The sequence below is a fragment of the Carettochelys insculpta genome, chromosome 18 (genome assembly GCF_033958435.1).
Source record: "Carettochelys insculpta isolate YL-2023 chromosome 18, ASM3395843v1, whole genome shotgun sequence".
Classification (NCBI taxonomy): domain Eukaryota; kingdom Metazoa; phylum Chordata; order Testudines; family Carettochelyidae; genus Carettochelys; species Carettochelys insculpta.
In genome coordinates, this window is record NC_134154.1 from 19757528 (window position 1) to 19773132 (window position 15605).

The 15605-nt window shown below is 44.5% G+C and overlaps 1 protein-coding gene across 18 annotated transcripts in view; it reads left to right on the forward strand.

Annotated features, from left to right (window-relative positions):
• Nucleotides 1–15605, forward strand: part of RIMBP2 (RIMS binding protein 2) — a 485649-nt gene that overhangs the window by 326698 nt on the left and 143346 nt on the right. For all 18 annotated transcript variants that reach the window (XM_075012504.1, XM_075012509.1, XM_075012514.1 and 15 more), the window contains one exon: nt 7497–7619. In XM_075012504.1, coding sequence (XP_074868605.1) covers nt 7497–7619 — 123 coding nt within the window. The remainder of the gene's footprint in view (nt 1–7496; nt 7620–15605) is intronic.

A 15605-nucleotide genomic window follows, 5' to 3' on the forward strand; every position in this document is an offset into this window, starting at 1 on the left:
CCACATGTCACTCTGTTTCCAAATTCTTGAGTCTGAGAGCTTATCCTTCTAAGTCAAAGTTCTTTTGTGTGGTTTCCACATATGCTATTGAAGTATGATGTGCCCTGTCATAGCAATCATCGCCAGGTATTTTGATCTGATAATGTAAATTCCCAGGATTTTGGAACGATGTTGAATTTTTTCATAGTGTTTTTGCATTCATGCTTGAATCTTAGCTTTGGTCTTCCTCATGTTCTCAACCCACATGACAGTTCACTGAAGACAATTTCTTTGGGAAGACGTTGGTCACCCATTCTTCTCACATGATCAACCCAACATAGTCTTCTGCTGTTGTGGATCCCTATGAGGCTGGGTATGGCAGATCTTGACAGGACATCTGCGTTTGCAACTTTATCTTGCCAGTTGCTATTCATAATTCTGCGGAGGCAGCAAAAATGGAAGCAGTTCAGTTTTTGTTCCTGGTTGGAATAGGTGGTCCATTCCTCAGAACCATATAATAGGATACTTAATACACGTGACTGGTAGATTAGTATCTTTGTTTTCACTGTCAGCTTAGGGTTGCTCCATGCATGGTTCGTAAGTCTGACAAAAATAGTAGCTGCCTTCCCTATTCTGATGTTCAGTTCTTCATCCATGGATAGGTTTGTCGTGATAGTAGATCAAAAGTAACAAAATTGTTAAACCACATCTAATGGGCTGTTATCCAGAAAGATATTGGGTCACTGAGATACACCTTGAGTGAATACAACGGTTTTCTTCATGCTTATGTCACGGGAAAACAACTTGCAGGCTCTGGACAGAGAATCCATCAGTGACTGTAGAGTGTCTTCGTTATAAGTGACGAGAGCTGCATTATCTGTGAAGAGGAGTTCCCTAATGAGGACTTTCTTGACCTTAGTTTTGGCCTTGAGTCTTGCCAGGTTGTAGAGAGAGCCATCTAATATTGCGTGGAGAAATACATTGCTGCATGAGTTTTGAAATCCGCAGTTTAGTAGAACTGAGGAGAATATGCTGAAGAGGGTAGGGGCTAAAACACACCCTTGTTCATTGCACACAGTTTCGATGTAGATCCACCATATTGCACTGTTGCTTTCATGTTTGCATGAAAGGATGCTGTGAGGTTGAGTAGGATTGGTGGGCAGCCAATCTTGGTTAATACTCTGTATAATCCTGATCTGCTATCTGTGTCAAATGCCTTTGATAAGTCCATAAATGCTATGTATAACGACTTTCCTTGTTCTCTGCATTTTTCCTGTAGTTGTTGAAGAGAGAACATCATGTCCATTGTTGACTTGCCAGCCCTGCAGCCACATTGTGTTTCTGGATAGACTCAATCTGCAAGTTTTTGCAGGTGTTTGAGAATGACATGGGCAAATGCTTTTCCAGTGATGCTAGTAACAAAATAGTAATAATAATAACAGTAACTATACCAAGCTCTTATGTCATGCATGTCAGCTCTAAATCTCAAAGAACTTTACAAAGGAGATCAGTGCCCTAGTCCCCTTTTGTAGATGGAGGCAAGCAAGGCAGTAGCAGAGCCTGGGACTCAGGCCTCTTGACTACAGCACTAAGTAGTAGGCATCCTTCAGTCTTCATAGACTATGGATCACGCCTTTTATAGTTTCAATTGAGGACTTCATTTACAGCGTCTACTGTGACTATGAAGACCCACACAAGAGTGACAGTCCTTGCTGCATCTCTTGCAGATGTGGTGGGTGTCTGGCAAGTCCTTATTGTGCTTTCTGTGCGCTCGCTTCTCCTCTGCTAGCTGTCTGATCCTCATTTCACCCTTCTGAAAGCCCTTGTGTAACCCCTGCCTCCCTCTGCTGCGGTCATCTGCTAGTTCTTCCCAGTTGTCCAGCTCAATGTCTACCTCTCTGAGGTCTCTCTTGCAGACATCTTTGTAGCACAACTGGGGGTGTCCGAGAGGTGTTTTGCCAGAGGCTAGCTCACCATACAGGATGTCTTTTGGAATCCTTCCATCATTCATCCTGTGGACGTGGCCAAGCCAGCGGAGCCAACGCTGCCTGAGGAGGGTGTGCATGGTTGGGATTCCAGCTTGCTTGAGGACGGCAGTGTTGGTCACTCTGTCCTTCCATGATATTCCATGGATGCGCCTGAGGCAGCGCAAGTGGAAGACGTTCAGCCTCTTTTCCTGGAGGGCATACAGGGTCCAAGTCTCGCTGCCATAAAGGAGGGTGCTGAGGATGCAGGCTCTGTAGACTTGCATTTTGGTGTGAGTGTACAGCTTGTTCTTATTCCACATTCTCTTGCTGAGCCTGGACAGAGTTGTGGCCGCTTTTCCAATCCTCCTATTTAACTCAGTGTCCAACGACAGGGTGTCAGTGATGGTGGACCCGAGGTAAACGAACTCGTGGACGACCTCTAACGTATAGTTGTCAATGCTGATTGATGGGGATTCAGCAACATCCTGACCGAGTACGTTCGTCTTCTTTAGGCTGATGGTAAGCCCAAAGTCCTTGCACGCTTTGGAGAACTGATCCAGCAGTTTTTGAAGCTGGTCTTCTGTGTGAGACACTACAGCAGCATCGTCTGCGAACAGCATGTCTCTGATGAGGACTTCCCGCACCTTAGACTTAGCTTTCAGCCTTGCAAGATTAAATCCCATCAGATCTTGTGTGCAGCAAGATGCCCTCTGTTGAAGATCCAAAGGCATGCTTCAGGAGGAGTGTGAAGAAGATCCCCAACAATGTCAGAGCAAGCACGCATCCTTGTTTGACGCCACTCCTGATTCTGAAAGCATCCGATAATGTGCCGTCATATTGAATGGTTCCTCTCATGTCTTTGTGGAACGACTGGATCATCTTGAGTAACCGTGGAGGACAGCCTATCTGGTGGAGCAGTTTGAACAGACCATCCCTGCTGACCAAGTCAAAGGCCTTGGTCAGGTCGACGAAGGCTATGTAGAGTGGCTTCCTTTGCTCCCTGCACTTCTCCTGCAGCTGCCTTAGGGAGAAGACCATGTCAACAGTAGACCTCTCTGCACGGAATCTGCACTGCGATTCGGGGTACACCCTCTCAGCAATCTTCTGGAGTCTGCCAAGGATGACACGAGCGAACAGTTTACCAGTGACGCTTAGGAGGGAGATTCCACAGCAGTTGTTGCAGTCGCTTCTGTCTCCTTTGTTCTTATACAACGTTACAATGTTAGCATCGTGCATATCCTGTGGAACCTCACCCTCTTTCCAGCACAGGCACAGTAGCTCATGTAGGTGTTCCAGGAGTGTGTCCGCGGCACACTTGATTACCTCTGGTGGTATACCATCCTGGCCAGGGGCCTTTCCTGCTGCAATGCTGTCGATGGCTATCTTCAGTTCATCCACAGTCGGTTCCTGATCCAGTTCGTCCATTACTGGCACTTGTGAGCTGTCTATAGGCTACACTAACAAGTTGAATATGTGCTTCTTAATTCAAAATGCTGGATTCATTATGAATCATTCTGACCTTTGTGTTTGTCATTAGTAACAAATGAAAACCGTATATTTACTTTGGCTATAACTAAAGGCTTGTCTATATGGGAAGGTTTTTGTGAAATACATTAGCATATGAATTTACAGTGCAATGGCTATTCCACACTCACAGCCTAATCCACTTCCACAGCGGATTACGCTTAATGGAACAAAGTCACTCTTAGTGCAGAACAAGGATGTCTACTTAGGAACTCATGTGCAAGAGCTGTTCCAGGCTATTTCTCCCAGTAGACAAGCCTGACATCTTAAAACCAAAATTAAAAAAGCCCTAAAATTGCCTGTTCTGTAGTACTGCATTGCCATTTCTTTGTCATCTTCTAACTTTACTGAAGGAAGTTCCTATTTTAACAAAATTGTGCATTTCTCAGAAAGACAGTCCTCTTATAAATAGGGTGACCATCCGTCTCGTATTAGGTGGGATGGTTCTGTTATTTGGGACACCAAAAAGGCATCCATCAGATCCAAGTGCATAAACTTACAACTTTTTTAACCCCATACGAAAGGAGGTATCTCAGAATTGTCAGTATTATCCTAACTGTATGTCTGTGGCGCAGCCACTGGACAACACCATCATAGGCACAAGACACAAAGCCTATTTTACTCTTGCTGTCCCTTATTTTTATAAAGGTAGTGTTGTTACATTCTGTGTGTCAATAAGCAGATGTTGTTATCTTTTTTAGACTTCCCTTACTTGACTTACACCCTTGTACTGAAGTGGAGGAGACTTGTACATGACTTATGCGTTTTTTCAGAAGAAAAGTCTTAAGGTTTAGGGGACGTTGAGTAATGCTTGAAAGCTTAGTTGTGATACAACGAGGGCAGGTATACACTATGGGGCAATGCTGAGGTATACAACTTCCTCTACCTGAATAGCATAACTAGAGTCAACATATGGGTTGAGTTGCTGTAGTGTCTCCACTGCAGCGGTTTGATGAGAGAAACTCTCCAGTCAGCTTCCCTTAATTCTTCTTGATATTGGCCGTGTCCTTTCCTCCATCTCTTTACGCATTAGATACTCCTCCATACATACTTTCTCCATCTTTCACTCTCTCTTTCTCATCCCTAGACACTCCCCAATTCTTGGTTTAGATTCTTTTAAGTCATTACTTGCTGTGTATTTTTGAATGCACAATTATGTGTCCCATATAATGGTCCTGCTTCAAACTCATTATTTTTGGTAATCACAAATAATAATTACTTTTCTTCATGCTGAACTACACATGCTTTCTTGTAGCTTGTTCAAAACCTTTGTGGTTCATCCATCCTTAGTGACTTAGCTGAGAATCGCGGACAATGACACATTTGTATTGTTGATGGGAATGCTTCCTCACCTCCATTTTCCACCATGATATTTTGTACATTGTACAACAAGCAATCTGAGTAGCAAAAGCCAATACCAAGGACGCGGGAAGTTAATAGCTTCTGGATATCCATTGTTTATTTAAATATGTCTCCTACTGCAAATAGTTTTAAATGGAAATGGAAATGGAAAGCAAAATGGAGGGAAAAAATTCCTGAGGGTGACTTTAATTTCATTAGTTCCCATGGAAGATAAGATTTATTCTTTCTCTTTTCCAGTCCATTGCATTCTGAAAATCCCTCTGAAAAGACAAATAGCAGGATTACTCTTAACAGGTTAGATTCCAAGTGAGCTATCATGAAATTCATGAGTTAACAAACTGAAACCAGAGGGAAAATTCGAAAGGTAATGTGGTTTTCCAGGGTCTTCTCTGAACAGACAGTACTGTAGGAGGTTGTTTGATATCTTTGGGTTTTTTTTTTTTAAAAAATGAAGCTTTACTAAGCAAACTTGTCCCTCTCTAGCTGTGTTGGAAAGGAAAAGCTAACTTTGACCCAAGATCAGAGCCTACACAGTTTTTTCCCTATAATTATTGCACTGCCTTTCCATTCTTTACCCCAATTCTACCTTCACTAATTCTACTTTCACAGTTACATTTCTGATTGTCAGTTGGAGAAAGAAAACAGATGCTTTCCAGACAGTTGTTTTGCTAAAAATGGTATGGCCTTTGTTTTGTTTATGTACCTGCAAGTAGCGTTGTGAGGATTTGTGTTATTCAAGTTTATGTGAATGCTGTATATTTTACTTACATATTATTGGTAGTGGATTTGAATTATTAATATTCTTCATGGTGTTTTGTTCTGAAGTTGTCAATTCCTGATGTGATATATTCTTTAACAGTTACATTGCTAGACCCATAGCTTGTACTTAAACCTGTAAAATGTCAAGAGATAAAGGGCCAGAGTCTTACATTCTATAGTCCATTGAAATTTACATTCTCTGGGGAAGTGGGCTTTCCCATGGAAGCTCGTGACCTACAAAATTTTGCTAGTCTCTAAGATGCCACAGGACTGCTTGTCCATTGAAATAAGTTTGCATTAGCTGAGAAATGGATCAAGGAAGAAAACTGGTCCTTAGAATAGAGATGCAATATTTTATTTTCAAAATATACAAAGTATAAATGAAAGAAAAATTACATGGTCTCCTTATGTGTAGACTCGAAGGTTCTGAGAATCCTCTATTTTGTACTGAGTTGATTGTACTGAAAGGTTAAGCTAACTGGATAAAGTAAAGTAAAACAACTGGGTAAAGAAATGAAGCCTTATTCACTGACTAACAACTGGAGAACTCATCTTATTTGGAAGTAGGAGAAGAACCAAGTTTTTAAGGGAAAACAGTTTTACTGCCCATATGTGAATATTTCCTTTTCTTCTGAACTGAAAGTAATTTGATTATACATTTTAACTCTCCTCTATTGTCAATGCATATTATTAGTTTAGAACAGGTGGGCTTGATGAAGTCCCAAGATTAAATCTGAAATCGCGTACATGGGATCTGTTTATGCTCACATCTCTGCAACCTCAGACGAGGAGAGGAAGAATAAATATATGATGCTGATTTTGTTTCTGTAACATCAATGTAGTAGTCACTTTACACACACAAGCCTTGATACTGCTGACACTGAAACGTGTGTGTCTCTGTATTCATATGAGTGGCCTTATTAAAATCCATAGAAATCCATTCATTTATTAAATGGCTTACATGCACTGATGTTTGCAAGACCAGATCCTCAAATTTTACTGTTGAGGGTTTTGATCTTGTAAATATCTGCATGGTCAAAAGTAACTTCTTGCATCTACCCGGAGTAACAGAGTATCAGAAGTTTGTACTAACATATGTCTGTGGAGGATTAGAGTCTAGATAGGCCTGGTTTAGACTAGGGATCAAAGCTGATCCCAGATACGCAGTTTTAGCCACACCATTTGTGTAGCTAGAATTGATGTATCAGGATTCACTTTTTTCCCTGATGTAAAACAGATTTTCGGGCTTGTGCCGATGTCCCTCACTCTACATGTCAGACTGGAGTACCAGGGTTGATGGCCAAGCCCAGAGAGATTAATTTTGCGGCGTCTTCACACATGTAGCAAAATTGATCCGAGGAAGATCAATCGCAGTGCATTCCCCCCCCGCCCCTGGCCTCTCTGTAAGTTTAGACATACCCTGGATAAACAAAGAACAGACAAGAGGGTGAAGGTGAAGTGAGGTGCAACATAACTCTTTGATCCAAATTACCTTTATCTATTTTGCACGTTTACTGGTATATTCATTAGCCTTTCCCTTTTAGTTTTTTAACTTATGCTCAATTAAATTTTGATCGTCAGATTTATAGCCCATACCAAATAAAAGTGGGTGTGTGCATGTATGTATTTTCACATATGGTACTCACACCATTTCCATCTTGTAATATTTCCTTTTTTCACTCACACTTAACTTCTTACCTAATTTCAGTTTTTGCTTTTGTTTCTTACTTCTTATTTTCTGCTTTTGTATTTTTGTCCTGTTCCCATAGGATGACCTTGGGCAAAATTGGCAAGTGAATGATTTGAGAGTCAGATGTGCTTTTCTCTGGGTAAACTGTCTTCACTGAGAGCACTTTATCCCTCATTCTTCTTTTTTATTTTATTTTACTTTTTTTATATTTGTAGGTGAAGTTGGACTATGTTCAGCTTAGAGAAACCCTCACCATAGTGACCAAAGAACGAGATTTGGCTGTGAAGGAGAAACACCAACTCCAAGCCAAGCTGGAGAACTTAGAGCAGGTCCTAAAGGTATGGATAATGCAGTTAAGTCTGGTAACTTGGTGTCTAATGCCTGTGTTCTTCATTTCAAATGTAAAAGGCTGTAACAGAATGCTTGAAGATATATGCTTTCTCAGATTATTCTGATTCCTGCATAGCATCCCGGTTAAGCAAAACACATAAGCACACTCTTTTCCTCAAGAACAGGTAGTCCACTCCCATGCAACAAAACACTTAAGCATGTGCTTGAAGTCACTGGAACTTGCACATGTGCTTAAGTGCTTTTTACTATTGGTGTATTATAAGTTGTACTTCAGTGCTTTACTAAAAAGGGGCCTTCGATAAAATTCTTTCATTATTGGTTTTTTTCCTTGATTTTGGAATAGAATGAAGTAAATAATGAAGATAACACTTTGAGGGAATCATCAAACTGAAGGGAGGAGTTAGGAAATAAATTACAGCAGTACTTAGGATTTTATGGATTGCTGTTCATGTGATTTGAGAACATAGTTACTGAATGGGAATCAAACTGATGTGAGTGTACAAAGCAGTGGTGTCCCATGCACAGGACAAGCTGGAGTGGCCAATCCAGGCCCTGCAGCCACCCCACCCATCCTATGGAAGGGAGTGGGAGGACTACCTGGGGCAGGGGGCAGACAGCAACAGCTGCAAGGAATTGCCTTACCCCCTCCCCAGCACTCACCCTGTGGCACTCCACCATGCACTCCTTGCCTGCTGAGGCCTGCTTCTCCAAGGGTGGCTGAAAGGCCACCAGTTTGCTGTGGAGAAGCAGGGCTCAGCTGGCCAGGGGGGTGTGGTGGAGCACTGTATGGTCAGTGGAAGAGGCCGCAGGGAGGCAATCTCCTGAAGCTGCTGCTGCCATCTGCCCACCCCCTGCTTCAGGTAATCCCCAGCCAGGCTGGTTGGGGAAGGGGGCCGGTGATCAGGGTAGGGGCCATACTGTGCAGGGAGGACTGCCTGGGGCACAGGTTATATAATATAATATAATATATGGATATGCACATCTGATAGAGCTGGAAGGGACCTCAGGAGGTCATTGAGTCCAGTCCCCTGCCCTCTTGGCAGGACCAAACACCATCTTTCTTTTTTTTGTTTTTTTGTTTTTAAATCTATTTACCTTGGATCCCTAAATGGCTCCCTCAAGGATTGAGCTCACAACCCTGAGTTTAACAGGCCAGTGTTCAGGACAGCGTTGATACAAAAGTATTCATGCACACACATCCCTGTTGTACATACACTCTTTGTTGGTCTAGAATTGTAGCTTCCTAGCGCTGTGGACCTGCTGTGTAAAACTGCCATGCACTGATGTCTCTGTATGCATTTGTTATCCCGTTAGCATTCATTAAAGTGACCTTTCTGAAGGCCATTGTAGTGTGTTCCATCTCTAAACTTAAAGCATGTCCCCCACAGTCATCTTTATTGATTATAGTTCGACTGTAATGGTTGTCTTTTGTAATAATTCAGCTGTAACAGTTTTCCACGTCACATTTGCCATGACCATGAGTGGCATTGAGTGGCTCCTTTATTGGCAGTTTACCAAGAACGTGAAAGCCAGAACAAGCCAATGCAAGAGAACATTTTTTCCTCCCAAAGATGCTCCAGCACAAAACTGAAGCAAATTGGCAGCAGTGGTGAACTGAGAGTTTGTGGGTCCCTGTGCGCAGTTTCATTTACAGGGCCACTGCCCCTCCTCCAGGACCCATCCAAGAAAAATGACATTCTCTCTTATCTTCCCACCATTTTTCATTCTTTTTTCTTCATTCTTCTTCTATATCAGGGGTCAGCAACCTTTTTGAGATGGGGTGCTGAAATTTGATCTTTTGACCTCTTTGTACAGATTAAGTGCCAGTGATGCTTTTTAAAGACACTAATCGTCCTACGTACAAGTTCATTAATAACTCAAGATGCAGAGCTTTACTGATTAGGTGGTGGTTGGTAGCATTAGCTGGTCTTATTGTTAATCCAGAGGCAGCATGGCTTTGAGCAAGCTCCTGGCTGCGTGGGGGAGAAGGGCCGGGGCTGAGCTCTTGCCTTGTGTGCCAGTAAAATTTTCACGCGTGCCACTCTTGGAACCAGTGCCAGGGTTGCTAGCCCCTGTTCTATATTATAGGTAATAGGAAGTAAATGAACATAAAGTGACATATCTTGATTGGGGCTGAGGGTTAGGGAACAAGAGTGGGTGTAAGGGCTGGGCTGTGAGGGGCATTTGGGTACTGGGTGTGGACTCTGCTCTAGAGCTGGGGGTTAGAGTGTGGGAGAGGGTGAAGGGTGCAGGCTCTGGCTTGGAGCAGAGAGTTTGATGCAGGAGGGCACCTGAGGGGCAGCACTTACCTCAGATAGCACTGCTCCCTCAGCAACTGGCACATCCCTCTGGCAATGTCTCCTAGCTGGTTGTGGGCTCCACTCAGATCCCATTGAGAGCAGTTCCCAGCCAATGGGAGCTGCGGCATCAGCACTTGGGGCAGAGGCAATACATGGAGGCACACCTCCCCGGAGCCACAGGGACATGCCACTCACTTCCAGGAGTGGTGCAGAGGGAGGCAGAGTGGGCAGGGAGCTGCCTTAATCCTGTTGTGCTGATGCAGGCTCATCTCTGCACACCCTTGGGAGGAGGAGGAGCAGTGGGACTCAGTATGCTGCCCAGGCTAGGGGTAGTGTGCAGAACTTCCTCCCCCCGACCAGGGCACACACCCACATGCCAACAGCTGGCCACTTCTGGGAACAGCATGGGGCCACTGGGCACAGCATGCAGGCAGCATGCCTATCTGCATCCTGTTGCACCACTGCACTTTGGGGGCGTTCTGTTTTTGGGAGCCCTGTGCCACTACATGGGGTGTTTAATAGTAAATTGTGAGGAAACTTGTTCTGCTGTTTCCCAGTGCATCTTTCAAGAGATATCTTCATTGTGGTTTTGATAGTACATCTTTCTATGTGGCTATTTTAGAATGCAATCCTATGAGGTGCTGAGCTCCCTAAATTCCCATTTTGTCTTCAAAGAGTTCTGAGGGCAAGCTTTTACAGCAGCTTTCTTGAGTCCATGAGCATTGAGATTTGTCCTTAGATCTGTTAGGGAATCAGCTGTGCTCCACATTTCAGATATTAGGGCCACAATAATCTGTTTTGGACTTATTACAACTATTTAATCAAAATAATGCTGCTTTTATTCTTCTGTGGGTTTATTCCAAAGATGAAAAACTAGGGACTAAATAAAGTAAACACACAATTTGCCTGCAGTTTATGATTTCTCCAGTCTCATGTATTCTTCCGTAAATGAAACACTTTCTCACAGATGAATTCTCCAAAGCCTCAGATTAAGGAAGAAGTCTGGCATGCTGTGGGCTGACATTTGAAAGTAAAAGTAATTTGTAATGCTTCATTTACTAAAGATGTTATAAGCAACAAAACTATTCTTAGGAACTCTCTAGCTGTGTCTACACGTGCACGCTACTTCGAAGTAGCGGCACTAACTTCGAAATAGCACCCGTCGCGGCTACACGCGTCGGGCGCTATTTCGAAGTTAACTTCGACATTAGGCGGCAAGGCGTCGAAGTCGCTAACCTCATGAGGGGATCGGAATAGCGCCCTACTTCGACGTTCAACGTCGAAGTAGGGACCGTGTAGACGATCCGCGTCCCGCAACGTCGAAATTGTGGGGTCCTCCATGGCAGCCATCAGCTGGGGGGTTGAGAGACACTGTCTCTCCAGCCCATGCGGGGCTCTATGGTCACCGTGTGCAGCAGCCCTTAGCCCAGGGCTTCTGGCTGCTGCTGCTGCAGCGGGGGATTCATGCTGCATGCACAGGGTCTGCAACTCGTTGTCGGCTCTGTGTATCTTGTGCTGTTTAGTGCAAGTGTGTCTGGGAGGGGCCCTTTAAGGGAGCGGCTGGCTGTTGAGTCCGCCCTGTGACCCTGTCTGCAGCTGTGCCTGGCACCCTTATTTCGATGTGTGCTACTGTGGCGTGTAGACATTCCCTCGCTGCGCCTATTTCGATGTGGTGCCGCGCAACGTCGATGTTGAACATCGACGTTGCCGGCCCTGGAGGACGTGTAGACGTTATTCATCGAAATAGCCTATTTCGATGTCGCCACATCGAAATAGGCTACTTCGATGTAGGCTTCACGTGTAGACGTAGCCTCTGTGTCTTATCCCACATAACCATCTTTCACCATCTGAGCTACAGCCCCACTTGTGAATACTTATTTCCGTGTCAGAATCGCATCTGTCTCCCCGGACCATCACTTTTTCTTTTGTCTTTTGAATGGTTGTGAGCAAACATTTAATCTGTGGCTTCCAAGAAAAAAGCTAGATGGTCATATTCAGTCTTCCCTGAGCAGAGATACAAAGCAGTGCTCTTACCAGGAAGAGGTGTTGATGTGGAGATGGGAAAACAATATAAAGGATTCTCAAGATCTGTCAAAAAAATTGACCATGTACTCTACCCAAAGAACACAAAGGCCACACAGTTGCTGTAGCCAGTGGTACATTCTGCGGGTTGCATCTTGTGCAATAAATGTTTTAAGAAACCTTTTAGTGCAGGCCTTTGGTGAATGTGAATGAACTGTATATTTGGGTGGCTGAGGCTATTGATGTGGGAAGTCTAAGGCAATATTTTTTAATGCAACATACTGTTGATTTGTGGTAACTCATTACTGCAAGATATTGTAGAGGCAAATAATTTACTGAAATTAAAGCAGGGTTAAATATGTGTGTGGATAATAAGAACATGCAGCATTTCATCAGAACAAAATTAAACGGCTTGAGGTCAGAAGCTGCTTATTAGCTGGAGGAAAATGTTTCTCTCATGCTGTAGTATTACACAAATGTAAAGTGTTTGGCATTTTATTCCTTCCTCTGACGTTTCTAGAGTAATCTCCTATTGGAGACAGGATAATCAGCTATTAACTTATTTTGGCCTAACTGTTGCTGACATAGCTCAGTGGGTAGCCACTGTCATTCCCTCTTTGAAGCAGTTTTCATCCACCAAGTCAATCAGTTATTTTAAGGTCTTCCTTCATATCTGTAGAACAAGTTGAACTTTTCTAGTCTGGCACCCTGGGGACCTGACCAGTGCTGAATCAGAGAATTTGCCTGACCGCAGGAGGTCATTATTGTCTGGCAGCTTTACCAACACTTGCACTGCTTACTGGGCTCTTAGAAGGTGTAAATTAAAGCTAAATAACAGCACAGGACACTGAGAGCCAGGACAGGTGGCTGCAAACAAACTTCATGGGACCATGGGAAAGTTGGCCACACCCATGATAAGTGGACATCTGGTTAATTAATATATGCCACACCATGGCTACGTCTACACGTGCACCCAACTTCGAAATAGCTTATTTCGATGTTGCGACATCGAAATAGGCTATTTCGATGAATAACGTCTACACGTCCTCCAGGGCCGGCAACGTCGATGTTCAACTTCGACGTTGCTCAGCCCAACATCGAAATAGGCACAGCGAGGGAACGTCTACACGTCAAAGTAGCACACATCGAAATAAGGGAGCCAGCCACAGCTGCAGACAGGGTCACGGGGCGGACTCAACAGCAAGTCGCTCCCTTAAAGGGCCCCTCCCAGACACACTTTCATTAAACAGTGCAAGATACACAGAGCCAACAACTAGTTGCAGACCCTGTATATGCAGCACGGACCCCCAGCTGCAGCAGCAGCAGCCAGAAGCCCTGGGCTAAGGGCTGCTGCCCACGGTGACCACAGAGCCCCGCAAGGGCTGGAGAGAGAGTATCTCTCAACCCCCCAGCTGATGGCCGCCATGGAGGACCCCGCTATTTCGATGTTGCGGGACGCGGATCGTCTACACGTCCCTACTTCGATGTTGAACGTCGAAGTAGGGCGCTATTCCCATCCGCTCATGGGGTTAGCGACTTCGACGTCTCGCCGCCTAACGTCGATTTCAACTTCGAAATAGCGCCCAACACGTGTAGACGTGACGGGCGCTATTTCGAAGTTACTGCCGCTACTTCGAAGTAGCGTGCACGTGTAGACGCAGCCCATGGGTGGTGCTGAACCAGAGAGTGCTGGACTAGAGAGTTTCATCCTGTATTTATTTCTCTGTTTTTCAGTACCCCTTTTTCTTCCTATATGACTCCAGTAAAGTCACGAGAAGTCATCAAAATCTGTATATTTCCCAAGATTTCTTAGTTAAGATGTTAAGACGATATAAGGTTATTAAAAGCAGATGATCGCTCACAGCAGCTTCTTAACTACTAGACCAAAACCTCCTAAGGTTTCCATTTACAACTTGTTCTTATTTGGGATGCTCTGTTTTATGGATTTTTTTTTAACCAGTGTCTTGTCTTTATCAGAGCCAAACTTCTGCAAGTGGATGGCCAATGGGATGATTAACTTGGTTGATGTAACTGACCTGAAATCCTGATGTCACTTTTTATAGTCTGCTTCGTAGCTCTTTTAGTTTAGATTTCCTGGGGCTCATTTTCTAAGGAATGACATAACGGATTGTTGAGTCTTCACCAGAAGCAAATCTCATGACTTTTTTTCTTCTGGGCTATTGTTAAAGAGAGAGTTTTTACCAGATTGCTTCTTCCCAGCTCACCTCAATCATGACTTGGTGGGATCAAGTCTATGTGGATTAGGAGAACATTTTAGACTATTGGCTACAAGCCCTAAAACTCTTGTTCTTTTTTGATCAAGGATTGGTGAAGTGGCGAATGACATCTAGGCTATCCTGGGAGATAGGTGGGGATGGGTGACTCAACAAGTTTAGTGCACGAGCTAAAGTGGAAGCTAAGAGCTTTTGTTTTTGCAGCCTGTTTTAAATGGCCATCGAAATGGCTACTTAAAAGAGAGGGGTCTTCTAACAGAGCTGAGGCAGACTGGTGCTTGTGGTGTTTCGTGATCACTCAGTGGGGCAGGTGCTTGCTTTATTCTGCACTAGTTCCAACTGAGTCTGCATAACAACACTTGTGGTGATCCTTTTAAGACAGCTGTTTGGTGGTGGTGTCCTTTTGCTCATTTCTTTTCACATGGTTTGTGTGGTTACAGTTTCTAGGGCAGAGGTGGGCAATAATTTTTGATGGGAGGGCCAGTCCAACAATGTGGAAAGTAGTCAACGGTTGCACTCTTCCATGATATGAATGGAGGAGGTGTGGGGTTTGGGGCAGAAGTTGGATGCAAAAGGAGGCTTGGGGTAAGGGAATGGAGTGGAGGTGGAAGTCTGGGAGGGAACTTGCATGCAGGAGGTGGTTGTAACCTGAGGCAGGGCAGTGGGGTGCAGGTTTTGGGCTGTGACTGACGATGGGAGGAGGTTGTGACCTGTGACTGGGGTGCAAGGTGTGAGGTGGTATGGGCGCAAGAAGCGTGAGCAGAGGATTAGGGTTATATAAGGGTAAGGGCAGAGGGTTGGAGGAAAGAGGGTCTGGGGTGCCAGAGGCAGGCTCTGGCCAGGAGATTTACCTAGGCGACTCCCAGCCAGTAGCCCAGCATGTGTGTTAGACGGACTCCCTGCCTGCCCAGTCATGAGTCTGAAAGGAGGGGGGAGAGTGCTTCAAATAGGAATCTCCCATTGGCCAGAAACTGGCCAATGGGAGTGTGCAAGGTGCAGCATGTGATCATTCTCTCACCTCCCCACACATGCTCACAACTGCTCAAAACCAAACTGGGCCTCACAGCCACTTCTCTGAACAGCGTGTGGGAGGGATGGGGCAGGCAGGGAGCCTGCCTGAGGTGCTCTGCTGCATCCACAGGCCAGATCCGGCAGCTCGGGAGGACAGATCCCTCTTCTAGGGAATGCCTCTGAACCCACTAAGTTGATGCAGAGGGGTCTGAGTGAAGCAGACACAGTGTCTTTGTTTTGTTTTATAAGACAAGAGTTTTTCAATATTTTTGTCATTGGGAACTATTCCCATCCCTTCTAAGGCAGCTCCATTGTCTCAGCACACAAACATTTCACGGAAAGATTGCTTTTTAGTGAATAAGCAAATGGTGCTTTTTGGTCTTGGGAGAATGAGAAATGAATTGAA